The sequence below is a fragment of the Acipenser ruthenus genome, chromosome 44 (genome assembly GCF_902713425.1).
Source record: "Acipenser ruthenus chromosome 44, fAciRut3.2 maternal haplotype, whole genome shotgun sequence".
Lineage (NCBI taxonomy): Eukaryota > Metazoa > Chordata > Actinopteri > Acipenseriformes > Acipenseridae > Acipenser > Acipenser ruthenus.
In genome coordinates, this window is record NC_081232.1 from 1,942,532 (window position 1) to 1,970,000 (window position 27,469).

Below are 27,469 nucleotides of genomic sequence, written 5' to 3' on the forward strand. Positions count from 1 at the left end.
ACAACCTGGCTTTAACATTGGGGTCTATGAGGAGAAACAGCCTGGCTTTAATATTGGGGAGAAATGGCCTAACTTTTACCTGAGATTTGAAGATGATTTTTTTCTGTGTAGAAGGGTTTGTTATAACTAGGCTTGCTACTAATTTATTTTTAATTTTGCGAAATCGACAATTAATGTCAACATTTATTTTAGAAAGAATTTACCAGTTTTTTTTTTTTATCTTTTCAATTCAAGCAGAGAATGGGTTAAAATTGACTTTATGCTTTTAAAAAACAAAAACTATTTATGCCACTGAGAAATGTCTCATTTAGCAAAACCCCTTTATTCAACATGCAACAAAACCATGGTTATATATATAATACTACTACTAATAATAATAATCATCATCTCAAAGCACTGTACAAACACAAAAACACAGAGAACCATATATACATACTGCATATTAAGAGTATACGTAATAGGTGGGGCTCCCGAGTGGCGCATCCAGTAAAGGCGCTCCACGTTGAGTGCAGGACAGCCGACCGTGACCGGGAGTTCCTAGGGGGCGGCGCACAATTGGCCAAGCGCTGCCCGGGTCGGGAGGGCTTAGGTCGGCAGGGGAATCCACGGTTCACCGCGCATCAGCAACCCCTGTGGCCGATAGGTCGCCTGTGGTTCTGCAGTGGAGCCGCCAGATCTGTGTTGTCCTCCGGCACTATAGGTATGGTGGCATCGCTGTGGATCTGCAGTGCGAAAAATGACGGCTTGGCAGGAGCACGTTTCGGAGGATGTGTGTTCCAGCCTCCGTTTCCCGAGTCGGCGGAGGGGTTGCGAGCGGTGAGCCGAGGATACAGATAATAATTGGGCATACTAAATTGGGGAGAAAACCAGGGTAATAAATTGGTGACGACTTTATAAAAAAACAAACAAAAAAAAGAGTATACATAATAGAAAGAAATTGCATAAATCAAAAACCAAATCATGATAAAAATGCCTGATCATAAAAGTGTGTCCTTAACTGTTTTTTAAAAGCATCAACTGTCTTAGCATCCCTGATAGATTGAGGAAGGTCGTTCCAAAGTTTGGGCGCATAGCGGCAAAAAGCCCTATTGCCCATGGAGCGAAGCTTAGTTTTGGGTATTGCCAATAAAGCTGAGGATGAATAACGTAGATTACGTACGGGTGTGTAACATGTAAGCAATTCAGCAGTGTAACATGGAGCTAAACCGTTCAGAGCCTTATAGGCTAACAACAGTATTTTAAAATCAATCCTGTTCTCAACTGGTAACCAGTGCAGAGAAGCAAGAACCGGTGTAATCTGGGCACCCAGTTTAGTGCACAGTTAAAATGCGAGCAGCGGAGTTCTGAATATATTGTAGCCTGCTGATAGCAGCCTTGGAGACACCTGCAAACGACGCGTTGCAATAATCGAACTGGGAAGAAACAAAGGCATGAACTAGCCTTTCTGCATCAGGCACAGACGACATAGGGTGCAGACGAGCAATGTTACAAAGGTGAAAAAAGGATACCTTGGTGACATTGCGGATATGTGACTTGAAAGTAAGGCTAGGGTCAAAGACCATACCAAGATTCCTAACTACAGAGCTAGATTTAACTTCAAGCCCATCGATCACTATGCTAAATTTCTAAGTTGTCGAGGAGAGCCAAGTAGCATTACTTCGGTTTTATCGCTATTTAATTGTAGGAAGTTTTGCCGCATCTCAGTCAGACAATTATCAAGAGCAGAAACGGCCACATTTGTATCAGGTGTAGTCTGAAAATATAATTGTATGTCATCTGAATAGGAGTGAAAACTCACACCATGACGACGGATGAGCTGTCCAAGTGGCAGCATATAGATATTAAAAAGTAAGGGTCCTAAAATAGAGCCCTGTGGCACACCTGCAGATACCGGGCTAGGGTCAGATGTATAGCCACCCATAGAAACACACTGCCTACGATCTGACAAGTAACCACTGTAAGACAATGCCAGTAACATCCACACAACATTCCAAGCAGTCAATTAGAATGGCGTGGTTTACGGTATCGAATGCAGCACTAAGCTCTAATAGGACCAGAATGGTCAGTGCACCCGAGTCAGCGGCCATGAACAGATCATTAACAACCTTAACAAGGGCTGTTTCAGTGCTGTGTCTTCATCTAAAACCTGACAGCAAAGGTTCATAAATATCGCATTCCGATAGAGGACTCTGTAGCTGCTGAGCCACTACACGTTCTAGGATTTCAGAAAGAAAGGGCAGATTAGAGATGGGCCTATAATTACAAAGAATATTTTTTTTAACAAAGGAGTCACAATGGCATATTTAAATGCTGGTGGAACTACTCCAGAACTCGTTGATGTTATCAGTCACCACCGGGCTGAGAAGTGAAAAATGTGACACAATGAGTGGTGTAGGGACTGGATCTAGGGAGCAAGTGGTAGGCTTCATTTTAGTGACTATTTCAGCCAGCCTTGAAGAAGTAACCTCAGCAAAACAAAACAAACACGTACCGTTAAAATATATTAGGGGGAAGAATGGCAGATGGGGTAGAAACTAACATTCTAATTGAAATAACCTGACACTTAAACTTTGTAAAGACAAAGATCCAACACAAATTTAGAAATTGTCTCAAATAAACCGTAGAAAATGAAGCATATAAGAACAAGAAAGTTTACAAACGAGAGGAGGCCATTCAGCCCATCTTGCTCGTTTGGTTGTTAGTAGCTTATTGATCCTAGAATCTCATCAAACAGCTTTTTGAAGGATCCCAGGGTGTCAGCTTCAACAACATTACTGGAGAGTTGGTTCCATACCCTCACAATTCTCTGTGTAAAAAAGTGCCTCCTGTTTTCTGTTCTGAATACCCCTTTATCTAATCTCCATTTGTGACCTTGTTTCTTTTTTCAGGTCAAAAAAGTCCCGTGGGTCGACATTGTCTATACCTTTTAGGATTTTGAATGCTTGAATCAAATCACCGCGTAGTCTTCTTTGTTCAAGACTGAATAGATTCAATTATTTTAGCCTGACTGCATACAACATGCCTTTAAAACCCGGGATAATTCTGGTTGCTCTTCTTTGCACTCTTTCTACAGCAGCAATATCCTTTTTGTAACGAAGTGACCAGAACTGAAGACAATATTCTAGGTGAGGTCTTACTAATGCATTGTAAAGTTTTAACATTACTTCCCTTGATTTCAATTCAACACTTCACAATAAATCCGAGCATCTTGTTGGCCTTTTTTAGTTTCCCCACATTGTCTAGATGAAGACATTTCTGAGTCAACATAAACTGCTAGGTCTTTTTCATAGATCCCTGCTTCAATTTCAGTATCTCCCATGATATTTTCCCACATTTTTATTGCCTGCATGCAATACTTTACACTTTTCTCTATTAAATTTCATTTGCCATGTGTCTGCCCAGTTCTGAATGCTGTCTAGATCATTTTGAATGACCTTTGCTGCTGCAACAGTGTTTGCCACTCCTCCTATTTTTGTGTCATCTGCAAATTTAACAAGTTTGCTTACTATACCAGAATCTAAATCATTAATGTAGATCAGGAATAGCAGAGGACCTAATACTGATCCCTGTGGTACACCACTGGTTACCTCACTCCATTTTGAGGTTTCTCCTCTAATCAGTACTTTCTGTTTTCTACATGTTAACCACTCCCTAATCCAGGTGCATGCATTTCCTTGACTTGTGTTTGCAGTTCCAAGTACTCTTTCTGTGTACTTTATATTCGGTCCCTTTTAAACACTCTGTAAAGTGCCTTTTTTCGCTGAATATTTTTTTAAATTGATCTATAAAATATTATAGTGATCTATGTAAGATAAGTGTACTACATACATTTACAAGTAAAAATAACATGCACAGAACAAAACATTAGATAGTTGAACAGAACTAACTGGCACTTATTATTCAGAGTCTGAGCTCCGCCCCTCTCCTGCTTCAGCTTCGTCCTGCTGCGGAGACTTCAGCCGTCGCATAAGGTATTGTGCACAATTCTCATTTAAGTGTTTTCCTCATGCACCCCATTTTCAAATCAAACTAGTAACTGTCATGTAATACCTATAGCAAAAGCTTACCTACACCTTAACCCGCTAATTTCAAAGTAGGAGCACAGAATGACAGGCGCTGTAGCTGGCAGATGAAAGTGCACAGTCGGTGCAGGTCTTGATTGACAGTCATTTAAATGAATGAGAGCATTCTAGCGCTGCTTCTGTCAACGAGATCTGTCAGAACAGGATGAAATGATTGACAGCGAAACTACAGTAGCCTACTAAGCGACCCCTAGCCATTCAGAGCTGAACAGAGACAGACAGACAGCAAGTATAAAAACTACACAAACTAGAGATTATTTCTAAATTATTAATTTTGGTAAGAAAATAAAAAATAGTGAGTGGTTTTACCAACGTTTATCCTATGTAAATTTATTTCAGTCAGTTTTTTGGGAATTTGACGTTTATCGACAAACAAACCCCAGTGTTATCCATGGATAATCTTCAATTATCAGCTCAAAGTTAGACTACAGGAAAGTTGATAGAATGGCACAAGAGCCTCTTTCATTTCCTTATTGTTTTTTATTTTTGGTTTTACAGAACAAGGAAAATGTAACAATACGTTAAACTGTATAAAAAGAAGCATCCTTATACTCAACATTGAAAAAACAATTTGCAACAACAATAACAACATGTAAAATCTTAAACTGAAAAAACTAAAACTTTTAAAAAGATTTAATATACACAAAAAGATAGTGGGAGAGAAATATGAATAACCACACCCCTGGTAAATCTGCTCTGAATAAACTGATTCTCATCACAGCTGTGAGTCTGTAGGTTTACTAATAGGAGGAGTTGTTCATGCAGCTATAAGGGAGGAACAATTTATTTAACCTCAAACTCCTGGCTCTTGATGGGGAGTTCTGAAACCCAGGAGTGGGTGCAGCAGGGCCAGTGTGAAGCACAGGCATGTGTGTGCGTGGTTTTGACATTCACTGGTTCCTTCTTTTCATAGCACTGTATGCATCTTACCTGTGTTTCAAGCTAGGGATGAGCTATATATATATATATATATATAAAGAAAGAAAATATGGTTCTCCATTCTGTTTCAGTGCCAATGTGCAAGGTTTGGCTGGGTCTCTCTGTCTCCCCCTCCTCATTTTCCCTGCTCTCCCCCTGTTTTTCTTCTCGTCCTCTCAGTCGCTCTGAGGCTTGTATGTCACCGTGGCGGAGGCGAGGCAGTTTGGTCCTTGTTTCTTTCCGTTTACAATCAGCATCAGCGGGGAATACACCCGGATACTCTGGAATGCATAGGTCTGGAAGACATGGAAATAGAGACAGGATATGATAATATATACAGGACATTCTATAGTGTGCTGCACGATACAAAGTACAAGACAGCAGGTCAGTGAAAATCAGCACACAGCACCCTGTACCATTTTTAATATACAATGTTATGTAAGAATAATTAAATAGTAGAGTTCATTTTAATGACATCATTTCCCTGATACAAATATCACATCAATATCATGGTATACCATACAGTCGCAGACAAAAGTATTGGAAATTAAATAAAGGGGCATTCAGAACAGAAAATAGGAGGCACTTTTTTACACAGAGAATTGTGCGAGCCTGGAACCAACTCCCCAGTAATGTTGTTGAAGCCGACACCCTGGGATCCTTCAAGAAGCTGCTTGATGAGATTCTGGCTCTTTGCATAGTTCACTGACAGACCTATCCGAAGCAGGTGGTCTGTGACGAGTTTCGGGTGAGCCCTTGCCTGCACTGGAGATTGAGCACAAATGAGCCAATCGTCCAGGTAATTAGCACTCTGATGCTCCTGAGTCTCACTGGGGCCAGAATAGCTTCCATGCACTTTGAAAAGGCATGGCAACGGCAACACCTGAAACTCGTACGCTATCCCCTGGAAAGTGAACCTGAGATACTTCCTGTGCCCTGCTCTTATGGGGATGTAGAAATAGGCGTCTTTTAAATCCACCGTAGTGAACCAATCGCCTGGCCTTATTGACTGCAACAGCTGCTGCATGGTTAACATTTTGAACTTCCGTCGACTCAGATATGGATTGACCTGTCTGAGATCGAGGATTGGTCTGAAGCCACCATCCTGTTTGGGCACCAGGAGTAAAAACCTTCTAAGTGAAGAGGATGAACTGTGCAAATAGCCCGCTTCTGCAGCAGGGCTGTCACCTCCTCAGACAACACCAATGCGTCTCTTGGATCCGTGACTAACGTTGTAGTCACACCCCGATATGGAGGACAGCCGGTCTTACAGTATTGAGCACCCAGGTGTCTGAGGTGCACTGACACCAGTACTCCAGGTGACTCCCCTTTGTGCAGCCACCTGCGCTACTGGTGTTACGCACAAAAGGACGCACAAAACTCGCTACGGTCGGCAAGTGCCTCCTTAGCATGCTCCGGACCCAGACAAGCAGCCCATTTGCCATGCCTGTCCTCCGTGGGGAGACCTTTCTTGCATATGTCGCAGAAATTAAACCCCAACATAATGTAACTGCAGTGGTGTGCAATGCAAACGACCTGTAATTGCTATCAGTATAGCCTATATTACTAGTATCAACGTATCGTGCTTAACACCTGCACTATCTTCTATAGTGCACAAGCTCAGTACACACAGTACAGTGCAAAAGAGTTTTTTTTACAGTGCATAGAGACAGTGTACGTACAGTACAATGCAGTACAATATGGTGGGCAATACACAGTACAGTATAGTGCTAATAATATTATAATGCCCAATGTACTGTATATACAGATAGTATATAGCGCACAGTACCCTTGGTACGGTGCAACGGTACAGTAACCTCGTTCACTAGGAATGGTGGTAGATCAGCAACCTACAGTTACCGAAGAAGCAATATGCAGGGTTGCCCACCTGAATAGCTTCTGGCTTAATACAACACAGCCCTAAGACTGGAGGAAGCCTGCTGTCAGCCTGACAGCCTTTGCAATGGCACTGCAAGCAGAGACCAGAGCAGCAACGAAACACTGCGGGAAGGACTGCGAGCAATCAGACCCGAAGCACAGCTGAGCCCAGCAACTGCTAGTGAATCGGAAGGGTAACCTCATTCGATGTACAGAGCACCGGCGGGAACGGAAGCAGGTCTGGGACCTACAGTACCACAGGAGCGAGATAGGGATGCCCACCTGGAATGCTTTTTGGTTAACCAACAGATCGAAACCCAAGGAAAGCCTACTGCTAGAGCCCTAACATTCTTCACACTAAATCTGCAAGCAGATCTTAATGTGGTACAGAGACATTGTGGGAAAAGCTTCAAGCAGAGTGAACCAGCGCGCACCTCTCTGTCAACGCAGGACAGCTACGCCCAGCAGCCGCATTAGTATTTCTTTAAAAAAAAACAGAAAATACAACAGAGAAAACTATTCTTCTCACACAAAACAGTAATCAATCATTTACTATATTTTATAATAAAAAAACAATTTTATTTTACGCTTCAACCAAACAGGGTTCGACATTAACCGGGGGCCGGTAGAGATCGCAGTTTGGCCGGTAGTTATGAAGCACCACAGGCCCAACTGGGCCGGTAACATTTTTTAACTGCATAATGTATATAGTATAGTGCACATGGCTTCTGTTTCATGAACGCAGGAAAATGGGTCAGTGTGCCAAAAAGCTGAAAATCGAATTTACAAAGCCATTTTTAAAAACATACCCATAACGGAGTAATTGAACTCGTCCGAACTTTCCCAGCGTACGTCGTATTTGTTGTACAGTCAGAATCTGAGACTACGTACTGAGGTGCAGTTGGTAATACTCTTTACCTCGACATGGCAGTTTTACAATTATTATTTGTAACCAACTGCACCAATAAGCCAAAAGTAAAGCGATTAAATCAAGAATGATAAAGAAAGAAATTATGAGAAAAAAATTCAAGACGAAAATGGAGTGGAGTGGAAGAAAGACTTAATCTGGCTTCATGATGACAGTGAAACAAATGTCAGTTTCCCAGACTTGCAGAGAAAACAGCAGCTTTTTTGTTGGTAATTCAACATTTAGTTGCCCTCATATCCAGTCTCACAGTAATAGTTTGCAGGATAGCAGGTGTTTGTCTGCTGCTGTGACTGCAGGGGAAAGAATATGCACAGATGAATACCCAGACACGTGCATGAAAGCTGGACAACAGGATCGAATTGTCCAACGTTTCGATTTGGGGTACAATGTGTCCAGGTTACAAATGCCATGCACAATCTTTACAGGACTCGTTCGTATCAGCAGTAAGATTGGTGCTGACTTGGGAGAGGCAACGATCTGAGAATGATTATTTATATTATGATTATTATTTGAATAGTGTTTATTATTAGGATTAGTATAAATCTGAATGGTAACCTTGTTCGATGCACAGTGTACGGGTGGGAATGGTAGCAGGTCTGGACCCACAGTTACCACGGGAGCGATCTATAGGGATGGCCACCTACAGCGCTTCTTGGTCAATCCAACAGTCCAAAAACTGAGGAAACCTCATTTTTATTTTCAACTTCAACCAAGCTAGCAGCCTGAAAGAACACAAGTAGCCGACTTAAGGTTATTTGATCCTGGGGAAGGGGCGACAGAGCTGCCGGCTTCACACGGGGCACAAGGCCACTGCGGGACTAACACCCAAGTCTCTGTAAGTCGCCTTGGATAAAGGCGTCTGCTAAATAAACAAATAATAATTATAATAATAATAATAATAATACCGATATTGAGATCTGTGCTGCATTCTATTTATGCCCTCGGGGGCAGATATCGTTTATAAATATTGAAAACAAATATCACAAATTCAACATTTAAAACCAGTTGGCGAGTCAACATTTACCAAACATTTCTAACAAATACAGTGGCTTTCAAAAGTATTCACCCCCCTTGGACTTTTCCACATTTTATTGTGTTACAACATGGAATCAAAATGGATTTAATTAGGAGTTTTTGCCACTGATCAACACAAAAAAGTCCATAATGTCAAAGTGAAAAATAAAATCTACAAATTGTTCTAAATTAATTACAAATATAAAACAGAAAATAATTGATTGCATAAGTATTCACCCCCTTTGCTATGACACACCTTAATAAGCTCTGGTGCAACCAATTGTCTTTAGAAGTCACATAATTAGTTGAATGGAGTCCACCTGTGTGCAATTAAGGTGTTTCACATGATTTCAGGTTAAATACACCTGTCTCTGGGAGGTCCCCCAGTTGGTTAGTACATTTCCTAACAAAAACTACATCATGAAGACGAAGGAACATTCAAAGCAAATCCGGAATAAGGTTCTTCAAAAGCACCAATCAGGGGTAGGATATAAGAACATTTCCAAGGCATTGAATATCTCTCAGAGCACAGTAAAGTCCATTATTAAGAAATGGAGAGAATATGGCACAACTGTGAATCTGTCTAGAACAGGTCGTCCTCAAAAACGGAGTATCCGGGCGAGAAGGGCACTAGTCAGGGAGGCCACCATGAGGCCTATGGCAACTCTAAAGGAGTTACAGTCTTCCACAGCTGAGCTGGGAGACACTGTGCATATAGCAACAATAGCCCGGGTGCTTCACAAAACTGGCCTTTATGGGAGAGTGGCAAAAAGAAAGCCATTGTTGAAAAAAACTCACATCAGATCTCGGCTAGAGTTTGCCAGAAGGCATGTGGGAGACTCTGAGACCAAGTGGAAGAAGACCTAACACCGCACATCATCCTGAGAACACCATCCCTACCGTGAAGCATGGTGGTGGCAGCATCATGCTATGGGGATGCTTCTCTGCGTCAGGGCCTGGAAAGCTTGTGAAGATAGAGGGCAAAATGGATGCAGCAAAGTACAGAGAAATCGTGGAGGAAAACCTGCTGAAGTCTGCAAGAGACATAAGAAAGTTTACAAACGAGAGGAGGCCATTCAGCCCATCTTTCAGACCTGGGACTTGGGAGAAGATTCATCTTCCAGCAGGACAATGACCCCAAACATACAGCCAAAGCCACACTGGAGTGGCTTAAAAACAAAAAGGTCAATGTCCTGGAGTGGCCCAGTCGAAGTCCGGACCTCAATCCAATTGAGAATATGGGGAAAGAGTTGAAAATTGCTGTTCACCAAAGGTCCCCATCCAACCTGACGGAGCTTGAGCAATTTTGCAAAGAAGAATGGGCAAAAATTGCAGTGTCCAGATGTGCAAAGCTGGTAGAGACTTATCCAAATAGACTCATGGCTGTAATTGCTGCCAAAGGTGCCTCTACCAAATATTGACTCAAGGGGGTGAATACTTATGCAATCAATTATTTTCTGTTTTGTATTTGTAATTAATTTAGAACAATTTGTAGATTTTATTTTTCACTTTGACATTATTGACTTTTTTTGTGTTGATCAGTGACAAAAACTCCTAACTAAATCCATTTTGATTCAATGTTGTAACACAATAAAATGTGGAAAAGTCCAAGGGGGGTGAATACTTTTGAGAGCCACTGTAAATCCATGAAAAAATACATGTAACTTCAATCTTTTTTTTTTTTTTTTTTTGCTGATTCAACATTCTCATAACAGATATATCTGAAAAACACTATCGTTCAACAATTAAATCTGAAAAAATAAATCTGGGATTTCACCAAAAAAATATTTATTTTGCCAGCTAAATCTGAAGCTAAATGAGCCCCCGCCCATTGAAGCGTTTGATTTGCCATTGTGTGCTGCAGAGCTGCCCTTACACTCCGAGAGCCAGGCCCTCCACTTCCCCGCCTCCTCTGCATACTATACCAAATAAAAAACAATGTGTTAAGAATGTGCAAATTAACATTTATGTATTTAGCTAAATCTGAAATCTTGGCACCCCATACATGGAAGCTGTCTTTGTTCACTGCCGTTTCACCGACACTCGCCACCTCAAACATCATTTCTCCGATTTCTACTAGTCCTAGAGTGATAGACAACGGCTCACTTGAAAGGTAAGAACTTGGACTAAGTAGCTGTCATTTATTTAAAATGTTCTACCCCTTTAAAAAAAAAAAAATCTTCGATTTGTACAGAAGTGCCCCTTTCATAGTCGCGTACCCCTTACTGACTTTCCACCCCCTAAGGGGGGTGTGCCCCACATTTTGCGCACCTTGCCCTTGTGTGTGAGGTTGTGTAATTTGACGTTGGGCTCTGGAATCGCTACGGAGTCTCCTATCAGCACTCCCCAGCTCTCAGCCATGTTGTACACCATCACAGCACAGCACGTGCCTTCAGTGTCCACCAGACCAAACGTGCTGAGAGGAAGAGGAGAGAGAGAGAGAGAGTAAATTAGGAATAAAATAAACTAAACTATTCTGGTTGTAAACATTATTGCAATATGTCTGTTTACATCTTACAACATCTTGTACATGTACAGCACAGTACGTGACTTACTGACTGCCATATATTCTTAATGATAAGCAGCAGAGGGAAGCTGACATTAACGGGAGATATTAAGCATGTATTTTAAACAGGTATACTGGTGTGGCCCATACAGAAATTTAACTTGGTCATTTTTCCTATAGTTTACCTTGCTTTTTAATATGCTTTACCATACCTCTAATGTGCATTACACTTTGCTGTGCGTTTCCTATGAAAGTCTTGTACAAGGGTGCTGTGGTGTTTTATTAACAGGTATGCTGCTGTAGGAGTCTCTGCACTCACAATGGCACCTTCTCCTCAGGGGTGATGCTGAACACCACTCTGCCCAGCACTGCGCCGCCCGTGTTCACCCCTGCTTTGAGGGAGGCCAGCTGCTGCCGGTCCAGTTTGACCCGCTGGCCCGCGCTGTTCTGGTACTGTCCATCGCAGCACGCCCTCAGATCTGTGGGCCGCAGCGATCCCAGCATGCTTTGCAGCCGCTTCACCTTCACCTTGCCCTGCCGGAGACACACACTTCAACCTTTTGCTGTGCAGAGTGCTGCACAATCAATGAAGTCCTTAAAGTGGCACATTATTCCAGAACTCTACAGAGACACGCAACACTGGGTAGGCTGGTATCAGTGAGGGTGTAAACAAAGGGAGCCCAAGCCAAAGGATTCAGCACAAACAGCACCTATATTAAGTAGTTGTAAGATTCAGAATATACATAGCCAGGCCCCATGGCTCCTTTCCTAGAATACACATATTAAAAGGTCAGGTGCTTTACCAAGAAACCAATGATACTCAGGGCTATCCTCAATGTCTATGTTGCTCCGAGCTCACTAGCTGACTGCTGATGTGCGTTGGGGAGTGACTCACCACGCAGCATCAGCACTAGTGATGCACCTTAAAGGTATACAGTCTCTAGCCTTACCAGTACAGGACAGGAACCACTATACACAGTGAAGTCACGCCCTGTATAGTGTAGAAGGAACCCCTATACACAGTGAGGTCACCCCCTATTGTATAGTGTAGAAGGAACCTCTAGACACAGTGAGGTCACGCCCTATTGTATAGTGTAGAAGGAACCCCTATACACAGTGAGGTCACCCCCTATTGTATAGTGTAGAAGGAACCTCTAGACACAGTGAGGTCACGCCCTATTGTATAGTGTAGAAGGAACCCCTATACACAATGAGGTCACCCCCTATTGTATAGTGTAGAAGGAACCTCTATACACAGTGAGGTCACGCCCTATTGTATAGTGTAGAAGGAACCCCTATACACAATGAGGTCATGCCCGATGTCCCTCCTGGCTTTTGTTGCAACTGTGCCCTAAATTACTTAATTGGACCAATCAAGCCCTTATTAGAAGCTTAATTGGTCCAATTAATCAATTTAGTGACAAAAACCAAGAGGGCATCGGCCCTCCAGGACCAGGATTGGCCACCCCTGGTCTAGATGAAGACATTTCTGAGTTAACATAAACTCCTAGGTCTTTTTCATAGTTCCCTTCTTCAATTTCAGTATCTCCCATATGATATTTATAATGCACATTTTTATTGCCTGCATGCAATACTTTACACTTTTCTCTATTAAATTTTTTAAATGTGTCTGCCCAGTTCTGAATGCTGTCTAGATCATTTTGAATGACCTTTGCTGCTGCAACAGTGTTTGCCACTCCTCCTATTTTTGTGTCATCTGCAAATTTAACAAGTTTGCTTACTATACCAGAATCTAAATCATTAATGTAGATTAGGAATAGCAGAGGACCTAATACTGATCCCTGTGGTACACCACTGGTTACCTCGCTCCATTCTGAGGTTTCTCCTCTAATCAGTACTTTCTGTTTTCTAGATGTTAACCACTCCCTAATCCATGTGCATGCATTTCCTTGAATCCCTACTGCATTCAGTTTGAGAATTAATCTTTTAAACTGTCCCCACCCCTTCACTGGCTTCTTTCCTATCAGTAACCAATCAGCTGCTTCCCCTATTGACTGACATGCTTTCAGCCAGTGACCCTGAAGACAATGCTGAAGAGACCAAGGATGTGAAGCAGTAACAGACTACCTCCTGGAAGGTAAGTCAAACAAACTCAGAACTGTCTAACCTAGTGTTGTACCAGATACCATGTTTAAAAAAAACAAAAAAACAAACAAAAAAACACACTGCACATTTGAAAGCAGTGATCACTTGTGCTAGGAAGGTCCTTACCAAGCTTCATCACAAGCACATCTGCATGTTCAAGTGACAGTCCTCCAGTATCCCAGGGTCCCTCACCTTGTTGCTGATGAGTGCAGTCAGTCTGTCCAGGTAGTCTAGCAGCTGTCTCTCCCTCTCTGGTGGTTCTGTCCAGGCTGGGTCGAGAGCTGCAGCTCTAGAGAAGCCATGTAGAGCCTCTGCAAACTGCTCCTCGAACTTATACAGCTGAGAGAGGAGAGAGCACAGCAGAGTCAGCTGAGAGAGAGGAGAGAGCACAGCGGAGTCAGCTGAGAGAGAGGAGAGAGCACAGCAGAGTCAGCTGAGAGAGAGGAGAGAGCACAGCTGAGAGAAGAGAGAGGAGAGAGCACACCGGAGTCAGCTGAGAGAGGACGAGAGAGAGGAGAGCACAGCTGAGTCAGCTGAGAGAGAGAGGAGAGAGCACAGCGGAGTCAGCTGAGAGAGGAGAGAGCACAGCGGAGTCAGCTGAGAGAAAGAGGAGAGAGCACAGCGGAGTCAGCTGAGAGAGGAGAGAGCACAGCGGAGTCAGCTGAGAGAAAGAGGAGAGAGCACAGCGGAGTCAGCTGAGAGAGGAGAGAGCACAGCGGAGTCAGCTGAGAGAAAGAGGAGAGAGCACAGCGGAGTCAGCTGAGAGAGGAGAGAGCACAGCAGAGTCAGCTGAGAGAGAGAGGAGAGAGCACAGCGGGGTCAGCTGAGAGAGAGTGAGAGGAGAGAGCACAGCAGAGTCAGCTGAGAGAGAGTGAGAGGAGAGAGCATAGTGGAGTCAGCTGAGAGAGAGTGAGAGGAGAGAGCACAGTGGAGTCAGCTGAGAGAGAGTGAGAGGAGAGAGCACAGCAGAGTCAGCTGAGAGAGAGTGAGAGGAGAGCACAGTGGAGTCAGCTGAGAGAGGAGAGAGCACAGCGGGGTCAGCTGACAGAGAGGAGAGAGCACAGCGGAGTCAGCTGAGAGAGAGTGAGAGGAGAGAGCACAGCAGAGTCAGCTGAGAGAGAGTGAGAGGAGAGAGCACAGCGGAGTCAGCTGAGAGAGGAGAGAGCACAGCGGAGTCAGCTGAGAGAGAGTGAGAGGAGAGAGCACAGCAGAGTCAGCTGAGAGAGAGTGAGAGGAGAGAGCACAGCGGAGTCAGCTGAGAGAGAGTGAGAGGAGAGAGCACAGCAGGGTCAGCTGACAGAGAGGAGAGAGCACAGCAGAGTCAGCTGAGAGAGAGTGAGAGGAGAGAGCACAGCGGAGTCAGCTGAGAGAGAGTGAGAGGAGAGAGCACAGTGGAGTCAGCTGAGAGAGAGAGGAGAGAGCACAGCAGAGTCAGCTGAGAGAGAGTGAGAGGAGAGAGCACAGCGGAGTCAGCTGAGAGAGGAGAGAGCACAGCGGAGTCAGCTGAGAGAGAGTGAGAGGAGAGAGCACAGCAGAGTCAGCTGAGAGAGAGTGAGAGGAGAGAGCACAGCAGAGTCAGCTGAGAGAGAGTGAGAGGAGAGAGCACAGTGGGGTCAGCTGAGAGGAGAGAGCACAGCGGAGTCAGCTGAGAGAGAGTGAGAGGAGAGAGCACAGCGGAGTCAGCTGAGAGAGGAGAGAGCACAGCAGGGTCAGCTGAGAGTGAGAGGAGAGAGCACAGCAGAGTCAGCTGAGAGAGAGTGAGAGGAGAGAGCACAGCGGAGTCAGCTGAGAGAGAGTGAGAGGAGAGAGCACAGCGGGGTCAGCTGAGAGAGAGAGGAGAGAGCACAGCAGAGTCAGCTGAGAGAGAGTGAGAGGAGAGAGCACAGTGGGGTCAGCTGACAGAGAGGAGAGAGCACAGCGGAGTCAGCTGACAGAGTGAGAGGAGAGCACAGCGGAGTCAGCTGAGAGAGAGTGAGAGGAGAGAGCACAGCGGGGTCAGCTGAGAGAGAGAGGAGAGAGCACAGCAGTCAGCTGAGAGAGAGAGGAGAGAGCACAGCAGAGTCAGCTGAGAGAGAGTGAGAGGAGAGAGCACAGCAGAGTCAGCTGAGAGAGAGAGGAGAGAGCACAGCAGTCAGCTGAGAGAGAGAGGAGAGAGCACAGCAGAGTCAGCTGAGAGAGAGTGAAAGGAGAGAGCACAGCGGAGTCAGCTGAGAGAGAGGAGAGAGCACAGCAGTCAGCTGAGAGAGAGGAGAGAGCAGAGCGGAGTCAGCTGAGAGAGAGGAGAGAGCACAGCAGTCAGCTGAGAGAGGAGAGAGCACAGCAGAGTCAGCTGAGAGAGAGGAGAGAGCACAGCGGAGTCAGCTGAGAGAGAGTGAGAGGAGAGAGCACAGTGGAGTCAGCTGAGAGAGAGTGAGAGGAGAGAGCACAGCAGAGTCAGCTGAGAGAGAGTGAGAGGAGAGAGCACAGTGGAGTCAGCTGAGAGAGAGTGAGAGGAGAGAGCACAACAGAGTCAGCTGAGAGAGAGGAGAGAGCACAGCAGAGTCAGCTGAGAGAGAGGAGAGAGCACAGCAGAGTCAGCTGAGAGAGAGGAGAGAGCACAGCAGAGTCAGCTGAGAGAGAGTGAGAGGAGAGAGCACAGCGGAGTCAGCTGAGAGAGAGTGAGAGGAGAGAGCACAGCAGAGTCAGCTGAGAGAGAGTGAGAGGAGAGAGCACAGCAGAGTCAGCTGAGAGAGAGTGAGAGGAGAGAGCACAGTGGAGTCAGCTGAGAGAGAGTGAAAGGAGAGAGCACAGCGGGGTCAGCTGACAGAGAGGAGAGAGCACAGCGGAGTCAGCTGAGAGAGAGTGAGAGGAGAGAGCACAGCGGGGTCAGCTGACAGAGAGGAGAGCGCACAGCGGAGTCAGCTGAGAGAGAGTGAGAGGAGAGAGCACAGCGGAGTCAGCTGAGAGAGAGTGAGAGGAGAGAGCACAGTGGAGTCAGCTGAGAGAGAGTGAGAGGAGAGAGCACAGCAGAGTCAGCTGAGAGAGAGTGAGAGGAGAGAGCACAGTGGAGTCAGCTGAGAGAGAGTGAGAGGAGAGAGCACAGCAGAGTCAGCTGAGAGAGAGTGAGAGGAGAGCACAGTGGAGTCAGCTGAGAGAGGAGAGAGCACAGCGGAGTCAGCTGAGAGAGAGTGAGAGGAGAGAGCACAGCGGGGTCAGCTGACAGAGAGGAGAGCGCACAGCGGAGTCAGCTGAGAGAGAGTGAGAGGAGAGAGCACAGCGGAGTCAGCTGAGAGAGAGTGAGAGGAGAGAGCACAGTGGAGTCAGCTGAGAGAGAGTGAGAGGAGAGAGCACAGCAGAGTCAGCTGAGAGAGAGTGAGAGGAGAGAGCACAGTGGAGTCAGCTGAGAGAGAGTGAGAGGAGAGAGCACAGCAGAGTCAGCTGAGAGAGAGGAGAGAGCACAGCAGAGTCAGCTGAGAGAGAGGAGAGAGCACAGCAGAGTCAGCTGAGAGAGAGGAGAGAGCACAGCAGAGTCAGCTGAGAGAGAGTGAGAGGAGAGAGCACAGCGGAGTCAGCTGAGAGAGAGTGAGAGGAGAGAGCACAGCAGAGTCAGCTGAGAGAGAGTGAGAGGAGAGAGCACAGCAGAGTCAGCTGAGAGAGAGTGAGAGGAGAGAGCACAGTGGAGTCAGCTGAGAGAGAGTGAAAGGAGAGAGCACAGCGGGGTCAGCTGACAGAGAGGAGAGAGCACAGCGGAGTCAGCTGAGAGAGAGTGAGAGGAGAGAGCACAGCGGGGTCAGCTGACAGAGAGGAGAGCGCACAGCGGAGTCAGCTGAGAGAGAGTGAGAGGAGAGAGCACAGCGGAGTCAGCTGAGAGAGAGTGAGAGGAGAGAGCACAGTGGAGTCAGCTGAGAGAGAGTGAGAGGAGAGAGCACAGCAGAGTCAGCTGAGAGAGAGTGAGAGGAGAGAGCACAGTGGAGTCAGCTGAGAGAGAGTGAGAGGAGAGAGCACAGCAGAGTCAGCTGAGAGAGAGTGAGAGGAGAGCACAGTGGAGTCAGCTGAGAGAGGAGAGAGCACAGCGGAGTCAGCTGAGAGAGAGTGAGAGGAGAGAGCACAGTGGGGTCAGCTGACAGAGAGGAGAGAGCACAGCGGAGTCAGCTGACAGAGTGAGAGGAGAGCACAGCGGAGTCAGCTGAGAGAGAGAGGAGAGCACAGCAGAACACAAACAAAAACAACCTAAAGCTTTTAGGAAATTCTCGAATTCTCCAGCAAAAATAAACAAACAAATCGATTTTACCGTAGCCCTGTTGAGATGAAGATCAGGGTTCGAACTGGCTGTGCTGTCCATCTTCTCCTGTGGGAATGTGAAGACAACACATCCTGACACTCCACATTGAGTTCAAACACATCCTTTATCTCCAGAACTTCAAAATGCGGCGTCAAACTTCAAGTCAAGCAGGCAAATGTTTTGGCTAGCGCTTGCTTTAGTTTAAACATTTAAATGCTGTCCAAGTGTTGAATTGTTCTGAAGCGTTTAACCATTGTCAAAGACACGCATGAGGTTTATACAGGTGTGCAGTGTCAGGTTATTGATTGAATATGTATTCAAGTCTTTTCCATACTGCGGTGTTGTGCACATGCAGCCTCCTCCATCACAAACAGAGCTTCTGATGTTTTACCCCGACTTTTCTACTCTCCTTTAAGAAATCAATTGATACCTGTTAAGCCTTTCATGTATCCCAATCACACACTGAGAAACGTGTTAATAGCAAAATTGATTTAATTTACAGGTTATTTTCTGTGAAACAACTACATTGGCTTTTAAATCTTAAGTCTTACTTTTTCGTTTAAAAGCAGAAGCCACTGATCTGTAATTATGTAAATACAGTCACGCACAATTATTGTAATAAAGTGTGTCCAGCATAAAACATTATTTTTCATTTTAGCTTTAATAAAGATTTGTCGCTTATTAACATGTTGCGATCTCATTTGTATGCTCTGCTTGGCTGATTTTAAAAGCCCATTTAGTTGTTTCACAGAAAAAAAAAAATTAAATCAATTTTGCTAGTAACACGTTCCTCAGTGTGTGATTGGGATACACGAAAGGCTTAACAGGTATCAATTGAATTCTTAAAGGAGAGTAGAAAAGTCGGGGCAAAACACCGAAAATCAGAAGCCCTACTGTTACAAATTCCCAAAATGTTAAAGAAAACCCCTTTATTTGTAGAAGTTCACTCACCGCTTGAGCATACGCACTTATAGCTAGTTGTGATATTTTAGGATCCTGCCCAGTCGAGAAAAACAGAGAGAGGTAAGCATTGCCGAGGATATCTGAAAAGCAAATCAACAAGAATATAAATCATGGGGATTCTTTCCATCACACGTCAAGCAAATTCACTGTATACACTGACTTAGGAGGATTCATGTGAATTGATGTGGTCATGTGATCCACTAGGCATTCGAAGCTGTGTGTGCATTGTGTGCGAGTTGTGTGCGAGCTGTGTGATTGTGTGAGAGCTGTGTGATTGTGAGAGAGCTGTGTGATTGTGAGAGAGCTGTGTGATTGTGAGAGAGCTGTGTGAGAGCTGGGTGATTGTGTGATTGTGTGAGAGCTGTGTGATTGTGTGATTGTGTGAGAGCTGTGTGTGACAGCTGTGTGATTGTGTGAGAGCTGTGTGTGACAGCTGTGTGATTGTGTGAGAGCTGTGTGATTGTGTGAGAGCTGTGTGTGACAGCTGTGTGATTGAGTGCGAGCTGTGTGATTGTGTGAGAGCTGTGTGATTGCGCGAGAGCTGTGTGATTGCGCGAGAGCTGTGTGATTGTGTGCGAGCTGTGTGAGAGCTGTATGATTGTGTGAGAGCTGTATGATTGTGTGAGAGATGTGTGATTGTGTGAGAGCTGTACGAGAGCCGTGTGATTGTGCAAGAGCTGTGTGAGAATGGTGTGATTGAGTGCGAGCTGTGTGAGAGCTGTGTGATTGAGTGCGAGCTGTGTGATTGAGTGCGACCTGTGTGATTGAGTGCGACCTGTGTGAGAGCTGTATGATTGTGTGAGAGCTGTGTGATTATGTGAGAGCTGTGTGACTGAGTGCGAGCTGTGTGATTGTGTGAGAGCTGTGTGATTGTGTAAGTTGTGTGTGAACTGTGTGTGATTGTGTGAGAGCTGTGTGATTGTGTGAGAGCTGTGTGATTGCGTGAGAGCTGTGTGATTGTGTAAGTTGTGTGTGAACTGTGTGTGATTGTGTGAGAGCTGTGTGATTGTGTGAGAGCTGTGTGATTGCGTGAGAGCTGTGTGATTGCGTGAGAGCTGTGTCAGAGCTGTGTGATTGTGCGAGAGCGGTGTGATTGTGTAAGTTGTGTGTGAACTGTGTGTGATTGTGTGAGAGCTATGTGATTGTGTGAGAGCTGTGTGATTGTGTGAGAGCAGTGTGAAATGATACGGGAGAGCTGAAGGATCCCAGTGACTTCAGAATAGCAGCGTTTGCAGAAAACTACTGGAAAGAAAGAACAAAAAGGAGAAAAATAAGAAATAGGAAAAGAGAAAAAAGAAAGAACGAACAAAAAAGATGGTGCACAAGCTGGTCTCCTCTCCTCCAATTGTTTGGCCAGCAAACATGCATTTTCATTTTTAAAACTAATACCTGCTTCTAAATTAAAGACAGTTCTCAGTTGTCAAGCCTGTTAATGTTTCATTTCCTGGGCCATTTCTCCCTAGCAGTATCTTCGGAGTCAAAGCCTGTTTCTGGTTGGAACGCAGCACGGTACAGGACCCCTTTGTAAATGAAGCCCCTGCTCCCAGTTCAGCGGTACTCACACCAGGACGTCCCGTCCGCAATGTCCAGCTGCACTGCCTGCTTGGCCTTGCTGACGCTCTCAAACACGTTTTTGGAGTTATCCTCGTTGGGAGTCTGGATCTGTCTCAAAACCATGGAGAGATTTCTCAGGGACACCTTGTTCTTACACTGCCAAGGGAAGAAAACACAAGAACACAGTTTGTAGTTTACAGTTAAAGAGATGCAGTAATTAATGGAATATTGATGCCCTGGCTTTTATTTTGCGAGCCTCGATGAATTGGATTAAAGGCTCCCTGTTTGGAGCCTCAGAGCTCCCAGAATCCCCTGCTCTTCCTGAAGCTCTTCCCTCTGTATTTGATAGAAATATATTCAATTTGATTTTTAATAAAAAGAGAATGCATATAACAGTATCATGTTCTCAGATGTATTTTGAAAGCTTGTATTTTTCAGGGGCTCACAAACGAGTCAGTCCCTGTCCTTGTAGAGTATTTCCTGGGGTTCCTCATTGGAACACCTTGTTAATCACACAACAGGTTTCGGTTTAGGAGTCGTTTGTGACCAGCTGTGATTGAGAGGGGCGGAGCTATCCAAAGAGCAATGGGAAAGCGTCAGGTATGATTGACACCCGTTTCATTGGATTTTCCTCAGCTTGGAAATCTCTGGTCAGAAGCAAAGAATAAAGTGAAAATGATGTCATGGAGCAGAAAGCCCCTGCAGACCGGTGCACAATGAACAATAAAGACCTCCAGTCAAACACTCTGAAAGGAGGGAGGGATTTATTACAGTATTTTGTGATTCCCTAGAATATAAATCTCCAGAATCGGATATTCTCAAAATACTTGTACTACAAAGTTTCATGACAATGGGATAAGCGGTTCTCCAGATGAGGGTTGCAATGTGTGCAGTGTGACATGCGTACGCACCACTGCCTGCACTGCATCACCTCTGCAGGGGGCTCATCACCAGAGGGTAGCAAATGTGAAAAGGAGCAAGCACTTATATAAATATATTAGCGGTGCACTGATAATTGTAAGGCTATTGGCAAAACACTGACATAAGGGAAAAAAAAACATAAGCTGTGATCTGCATTTATTTATTTATTTATTTTAGCCGATAATGTACACTGATATTCATGCCTGAATTTCTTCCAGCACAGAATTTAATGTTTGCTTATTAATGATGCGAGAACAGGGAGACACTCATTTTCCCAGTGCTGCAGTAAATAAGAGCAGTGTTTGATTTTTTTTTTTTTTTAATTTCTGAAGACAACAATAGGATAGCGAGTTGTGTGCGGAACAGACTTGATGCTACATTAAATCCAACGATGAACTACGAGTAGAATATTATTCTGATGCTTTAAAAAAAATCCTAGATAGCATTGATGTTTTAAGTTATTATTATTACTACTAGTAGTAGTTTAGAGTACGTGTAGCCTATACAGTTACCAGACGAACATTAACCCTAAGTAATGCTTTGTAGTTGGTTTCCGGCTGACAAAACTTTAAAGAATTGGGTTTTTACTATTCATAAGAAAGTATTATTAAAAGGCCATTCAAATTCAGCATCGATGCGCGGTTAGTTACAAATCTGTCTCTGCTCCGTCTCTTTCTCCCTCTCGCTTTGGCAGCTTAGCATCACCTCCGCTCCTCCCCTGTGTGGTGGCTCACTTGATCAAATCCTTGAACGACTACAGCGGCAACAACAACAACAACAATCTCCCTAACTTCCAAGGAGTTGCGGGCTCCCTAAACGTTAAGTGGGAATTAGCTTTTGTAATTTTTGTTTATCTTAATCTGCATTGCTACACTGCTGGGTGTATTTGGTGGCATTTTGAAACGGGAATTGATTACTGTGCCATCTTTTGTTTAGTAACAAATTCAAGTTCGACTGAATTTTGTAACCAGATATTTCTTGGACACCTTTTTGTTTTTAATTTAAGTGAACAACTTAAGCTGTGGTGCATTTTTAAGCAGTGTATGCTCAAAATATTATTTCACGAACGTTGCTGTAGTTGACATTGCATAGGCTACATTTTTCAACTGTAAGTATAGGTCAAAGTTATAATACAAACTGTTTGACAGCAAGTAGCTCTAAAAGTTAATGTCACATATTTTTTTCTACAGAAGTGTTGTTACTAGTACAAATGAAAAATATTATTTTTGTGTGACTTGTAAGACAAATGCATAAATGCTGAATAACCTTTGGTGCTGCAACGGTTGTAGTCCAGGGGCCCGTTTCATAAAAGCAATTTGCGAGGAATCAGACCCCTCGCAGGTTGCAATTTGTGTTTCATAAAACTTTGGCAGGGCTGCGACGTCGCAGGCTTTCCCCTGAATCTTACGAGTGCTAGAGGCCAACTGCAAGTCGTAATTTTCATTGCAAATCACTTTAGTAGATATCACAGCTCTCATACCACCAGCTCATCATCGATATGGCAGAGGAATGAGAAGAGAGTATTTAGGGACCGGGCAAACCCTTTTGATGTGTATACAGATTCAGAATTAGTATCAAAGTAGCAATTGCCAAGAGCAGAGATAATTAATTAATTTGTGTGACTTATTAATAAGTACTCTGCCTGGACTTCCAGGCATTTGTATTCGATCAGATTGCTATCGTCCTTCACAGGCTTAAGTTCAAAACATGTCATATGGCGGCTTTTCTTTCCTTTTCAGAGCGACGTCATCGCGCATTCAAAAATACTGACATCATTGTGTATGGAATAGGTGCAACGTAAATAACTTATTTCATGATGTTTCGGATAAAAACCCTTCAACTGCGTAGAAAGAAAACTGAAGAGGGGCTTCTGTCTGAAACGTCCTGAAATAAATTATTTTTTAAAATCATTTAACAGTTTTGTGTACATCCCCAAAAGACCTTTTCCTTTTATACAAGTCCCTTGATGCCATCCATGTATGTTATAACCCTTTTCGAAGACACTGTAAAAGACTTTCTGTCAAAATGTTTGTCCTTGAATTCAAGTTTCTTTTTGTATTTCGATATGAACCCTACAACGGACTCGGTGTGATCACGTGGTGGTTCTTACGTGGTTCTGAGCCCCTGAGAAGCAGGTCCGTGCCCCGCTCACGTCCCCTTTCTTCCAGTACACCTCTCCCAGCTGGTTCCAGGCCTCCACCAGAGTGGGGTCCAGTTTGACGGCCCTGGAGAGAGCATCCTCGGCCTGGCTGCTGAACTCCGGCCCCACGTTCAGGGTCCTTCCCTTCAGGAGCAGGAACACTGCTTTGTCTGTGCAGCTGCCTGTCCACAAATAAAAGAAAAACAGTGTGTCATGCCTGCACATGTAAATAGTGCACTGAGACAGCCTGTACTTGAGCAGCAGGCTGTGCTCCCGGTATCTGTGCTTCAATGAGACAGCCTGTACTTGAGCAGCAGGCTGTGCTCCCTGTCTCTGTGCTGCACAGAGACAGCCTGTACTTGACCAGCAGGCTGTGCTCCCTGTCTATGCTGCACAGAGACAGTCTGTACTTGAGCAGCAGGCTGTGCTCCCTGTATCTGTGCTTCACTTAGACAGCCTGTACTTGAGCAGCAGGCTGCACTCCCTGTCTCTGTGCTGCACTGAGACAGCCTGTACTTGAGCAGCAGGCTGTGCTCCCTGTCTATGCTGCACAGAGACAGCCTGTACTTGACCAGCAGGCTGTGCTCCCTGTCTATGCTGCACAGAGACAGCCTGTACTTGAGCAGCAGGCTGTGCTCCCTGTCTCTGCTGCACAGAGACAGCCTGTACTTGAGCAGCAGGCTGTGCTCCCTGTCTCTGCTGCACAGAGACAGCCTGTACTTGAGCAGCAGGCTGCACTCCCTGTCTCTGTGCTGCACTGAGACAGCCTGTACTTGAGCAGCAGGCTGTGCTCCCTGTCTGTGCTGCACAGAGACAGTCTGTATTTGAGCAGCAGGCTGTGCTCCCTGTCTGTGCTGCACAGAGACAGTCTGTACTTGAGCAGCAGGCTGTGCTTCCTGTCTGTGCTCCACAGAGACAGCTGTACTTGAGCAGCAGGCTGTGCTCCCTGTCTATGCTGCATAGAGACAGTCTGTGCTTGAGCAGCAGGCTGTGCTTCCTGTCTGTGCTGCACAGAGACAGTCTGTACTTGAGCAGCAGGCTGTGCTCCCTGTCTGTGCTGCACAGAGACAGTCTGTACTTGAGCAGCAGGCTGTGCTCCCTGTCTCTGCTGCACAGAGACAGTCTGTACTTGAGCAGCAGGCTGTGCTCCCTGTCTGTGCTGCACAGAGACAGTCTGTACTTGAGCAGCAGGCTGCACTCCCTGTCTGTGCTGCACAGAGACAGTCTGTACTTGAGCAGCAGGCTGTGCTCCCTGTCTGTGCTGCACAGAGACAGTCTGTACTTGAGCAGCAGGCTGTGCTCCCTGTCTCTGCTGCACAGAGACAGTCTGTACTTGAGCAGCAGGCTGTGCTCCCTGTCTATGCTGCACAGAGACAGCCTGTACTTGAGCAGCAGGCTGTGCTCCCTGTCTATGCTGCACAGAGACAGCCTGTACTTGAGCAGCAGGCTGTGCTCCCTGTCTGTGCTGCACAGAGACAGCCTGTACTTGAGCAGCAGGCTGTGCTTCCTGTCTGTGCTGCACAGAGACAGTCTGTACTTGAGCAGCAGGCTGTGCTTCCTGTCTGTGCTGCACAGAGACAGCCTGTACTTGAGCAGCAGGCTGTGCTCCCTGTCTGTGCTCCACAGAGACAGCCTGTACTTGAGCAGCAGGCTGTGCTCCCTGTCTCTGCTGCACAGAGACAGTCTGTACTTGAGCAGCAGGCTGTGCTCCCTGTCTATGCTGCACAGAGACAGCCTGTACTTGAGCAGCAGGCTGTGCTTCCTGTCTATGCTGCACAGAGACAGCCTGTACTTGAGCAGCAGGCTGTGCTCCCTGTCTATGCTGCACAGAGACAGTCTGTACTTGAGCAGCAGGCTGTGCTCCCTGTCTATGCTGCACAGAGACAGCCTGTACTTGAGCAGCAGGCTGTGCTCCCTGTCTATGTAGCACAGAGACAGCCTGTACTTGAGCAGCAGGCTGTGCTCCCTGTCTATGCTGCACAGAGACAGCTGTACTTGGGTGCTGTTATGATTTGCTGAACTGTTTATTTTGTTTAATTTGTCAAATAATGAAGTGTGCCTAAAGTGCTTTTTAAACTGCTGTCTCCTGTCTCTAGCCTTGACTGCCCAGCTATTCTTCCACTGGCCCATAGAAAAGTCTACCATGGTGATTTTGCACGTCTCCCCCATGGTTTTCCCTCATGCTCGCCCCCATACTTTCTTTTTTATATATGATTTACCATGCTTTCAGTGTGCTTTATTATGCTTTTACTGTAGGACACTTATGAGGGTACACAGAGTCATCAGTTTCACAAAACCTGAGTAGGTACATACAGAGGGTCCTCAATCACAAAACAAGTGCACAGTACTGGAAAAGTTTAAACACATTTGTATCAAATCAATATTGGACTTTTATAGCCAATTCAAAGTAAGTAAGTTAATTTATATATATATATATATATATATATATATATATATATATATATATATATATATATATATATATATATATATATATATATAGGGCCTTTCATGCAACAGTATCTCAAAGCGCTTTACAAATCAATAAAAACAGTTCGAGGCTGTTGCACCACGGCTATAGATACACAGGCGGGCGCTGACAGAATGCTTGCTTTGTTTACATCAAGGAGCAGTGCGCCCGCTCCGCAGGAGAACTACTACAGAACCCGGTTTGGGTGCTCGGGCAGTCACGTCTCTTGTTGGCAATTTTAATACCTGCATCACTATACTGTACTCGAGTTTAAGACGCAAGACATTTTATAGAAGAAAAAATTGGTTAAAAAAGTGTGCCTTAAATTTGAAGGAATACGGTAATCACACGGATGAACGGCTGATGAATGCATGTATCTCACAATATTGCAAAACAGATGGCCAACAGTGCCAAACTTAATGCAGCATGCAATAGCATTTGGTATCTAAATGCCAATCAATGGAATGAAATGGTTATATAATACTTTAGTGTGTGGCGTTTCCCTACGGGAATGGCCATGATTGTTATGTGTAGGGTTTGTTGTATCTTAATATAAAATAAACTTGGTTAAACTGCATTTGTATTGTAGCAGTATTAGCCCTGCGAGCATACATACATTTTTTTTTAATCCCATGATATCGCGATATGGAAATTATTATCAATATCATATCAAAATATTGATATTGGTGCCTATCACTAAAAAATCAAATTAACAAAATTAAAACAATTTTAAAACATGAGCATAAAAAATTTAAAAACAAAAAAACATCAATATTAGTAGAGAAATAAAAAGAGAAGAAGAAAGAACACTTAGCATTTTGTATAAAATGCTCGTCTAAAAAGGGGAGTTTTTAATCTAGGTTTAAAAATATGAAGTGACTGCATCTCTAATGTCAGATTGTACTTTTTTCCACAATCGGGGAGCTTTGTCTTAATCTTTGGGAGGAAAGAAGACCAGAATCAGCCGACCTTACAGCACGTCCCGGTACATACAGGGACAACCTTTCTTAGATAATCAGGTGCCAGGCCATGAAGTGCTGTCGAGGCCTCACCCTGCTGCTGCAGGTAGTTTATGATTTAGGAGTCTGAATGTCCACCCTGAGGGTCATCGCCTCACCTTCCATCTCCTCCAGGCTGCTCAAGGTCTTCCCCATCTCTGCTGCCACATCGCTCTGCTTCCTGTTAGCCTCCTCTACGCTGTGCGTCTCAAAATAATGGTCCCGGAAATGATACAACGCATCCACCAGTTCCTAGCCAAGGGTTAAAGCAGTCCAAATTATTCCCTCTTACTGTCACAAGCAATATCAGCACTGCCCCCTATGAAGGAGAGCTATACAGGGCTTCTTAAAACCCATTCTCTTACCTCTTATTAGCATCAGCAGTATTATCACTACCTTAAAATAAAGCGCAACCCAATAATTCTTTAAAACCCATTCTTAAACCTCTTTGCAGCACTTGTAATATTATTATTATTACTATCATTATTATTATTATTATTATTATTATTATTATTATTATTATTATTATTTGTTTCTTAGCAGACACCCTTATCCAGGGTGACTTACAATCGTAAGCAAATACATTTCAAGTATCACAGTACAAGTAATAATACAATTAAGAGCAAGATAAATACAATGACTTTGGTTCAACAAGTACAAGTGTGACAAAATACAATTCAATAATACAGCAGATAACAGTGTCAGTGATAGTTACATCAGGATATGATCA

At 44.6% G+C, this 27,469-nt stretch overlaps 1 protein-coding gene across 1 annotated transcript in view; it reads right to left on the bottom strand.

Moving 5' to 3' along the window:
- Nucleotides 1-4,542: 4,542 nt before the first annotated feature.
- Nucleotides 4,543-27,469, bottom strand: part of ttc5 (tetratricopeptide repeat domain 5) — a 24,118-nt gene continuing 1,191 nt past the window's right edge. The window contains exons 2-10 of the mRNA XM_059012469.1: nucleotides 26,859-26,991; nucleotides 23,242-23,453; nucleotides 20,219-20,366; nucleotides 18,645-18,736; nucleotides 17,703-17,759; nucleotides 13,625-13,771; nucleotides 11,646-11,860; nucleotides 11,092-11,236; nucleotides 4,543-5,296 (exon numbers count right to left, since the gene is read on the bottom strand). Of these exons, the coding sequence (XP_058868452.1) occupies nucleotides 5,177-5,296; nucleotides 11,092-11,236; nucleotides 11,646-11,860; nucleotides 13,625-13,771; nucleotides 17,703-17,759; nucleotides 18,645-18,736; nucleotides 20,219-20,366; nucleotides 23,242-23,453; nucleotides 26,859-26,991 (1,269 nt within the window). The 3' untranslated portion in view covers nucleotides 4,543-5,176. The remainder of the gene's footprint in view (nucleotides 5,297-11,091; nucleotides 11,237-11,645; nucleotides 11,861-13,624; nucleotides 13,772-17,702; nucleotides 17,760-18,644; nucleotides 18,737-20,218; nucleotides 20,367-23,241; nucleotides 23,454-26,858; nucleotides 26,992-27,469) is intronic.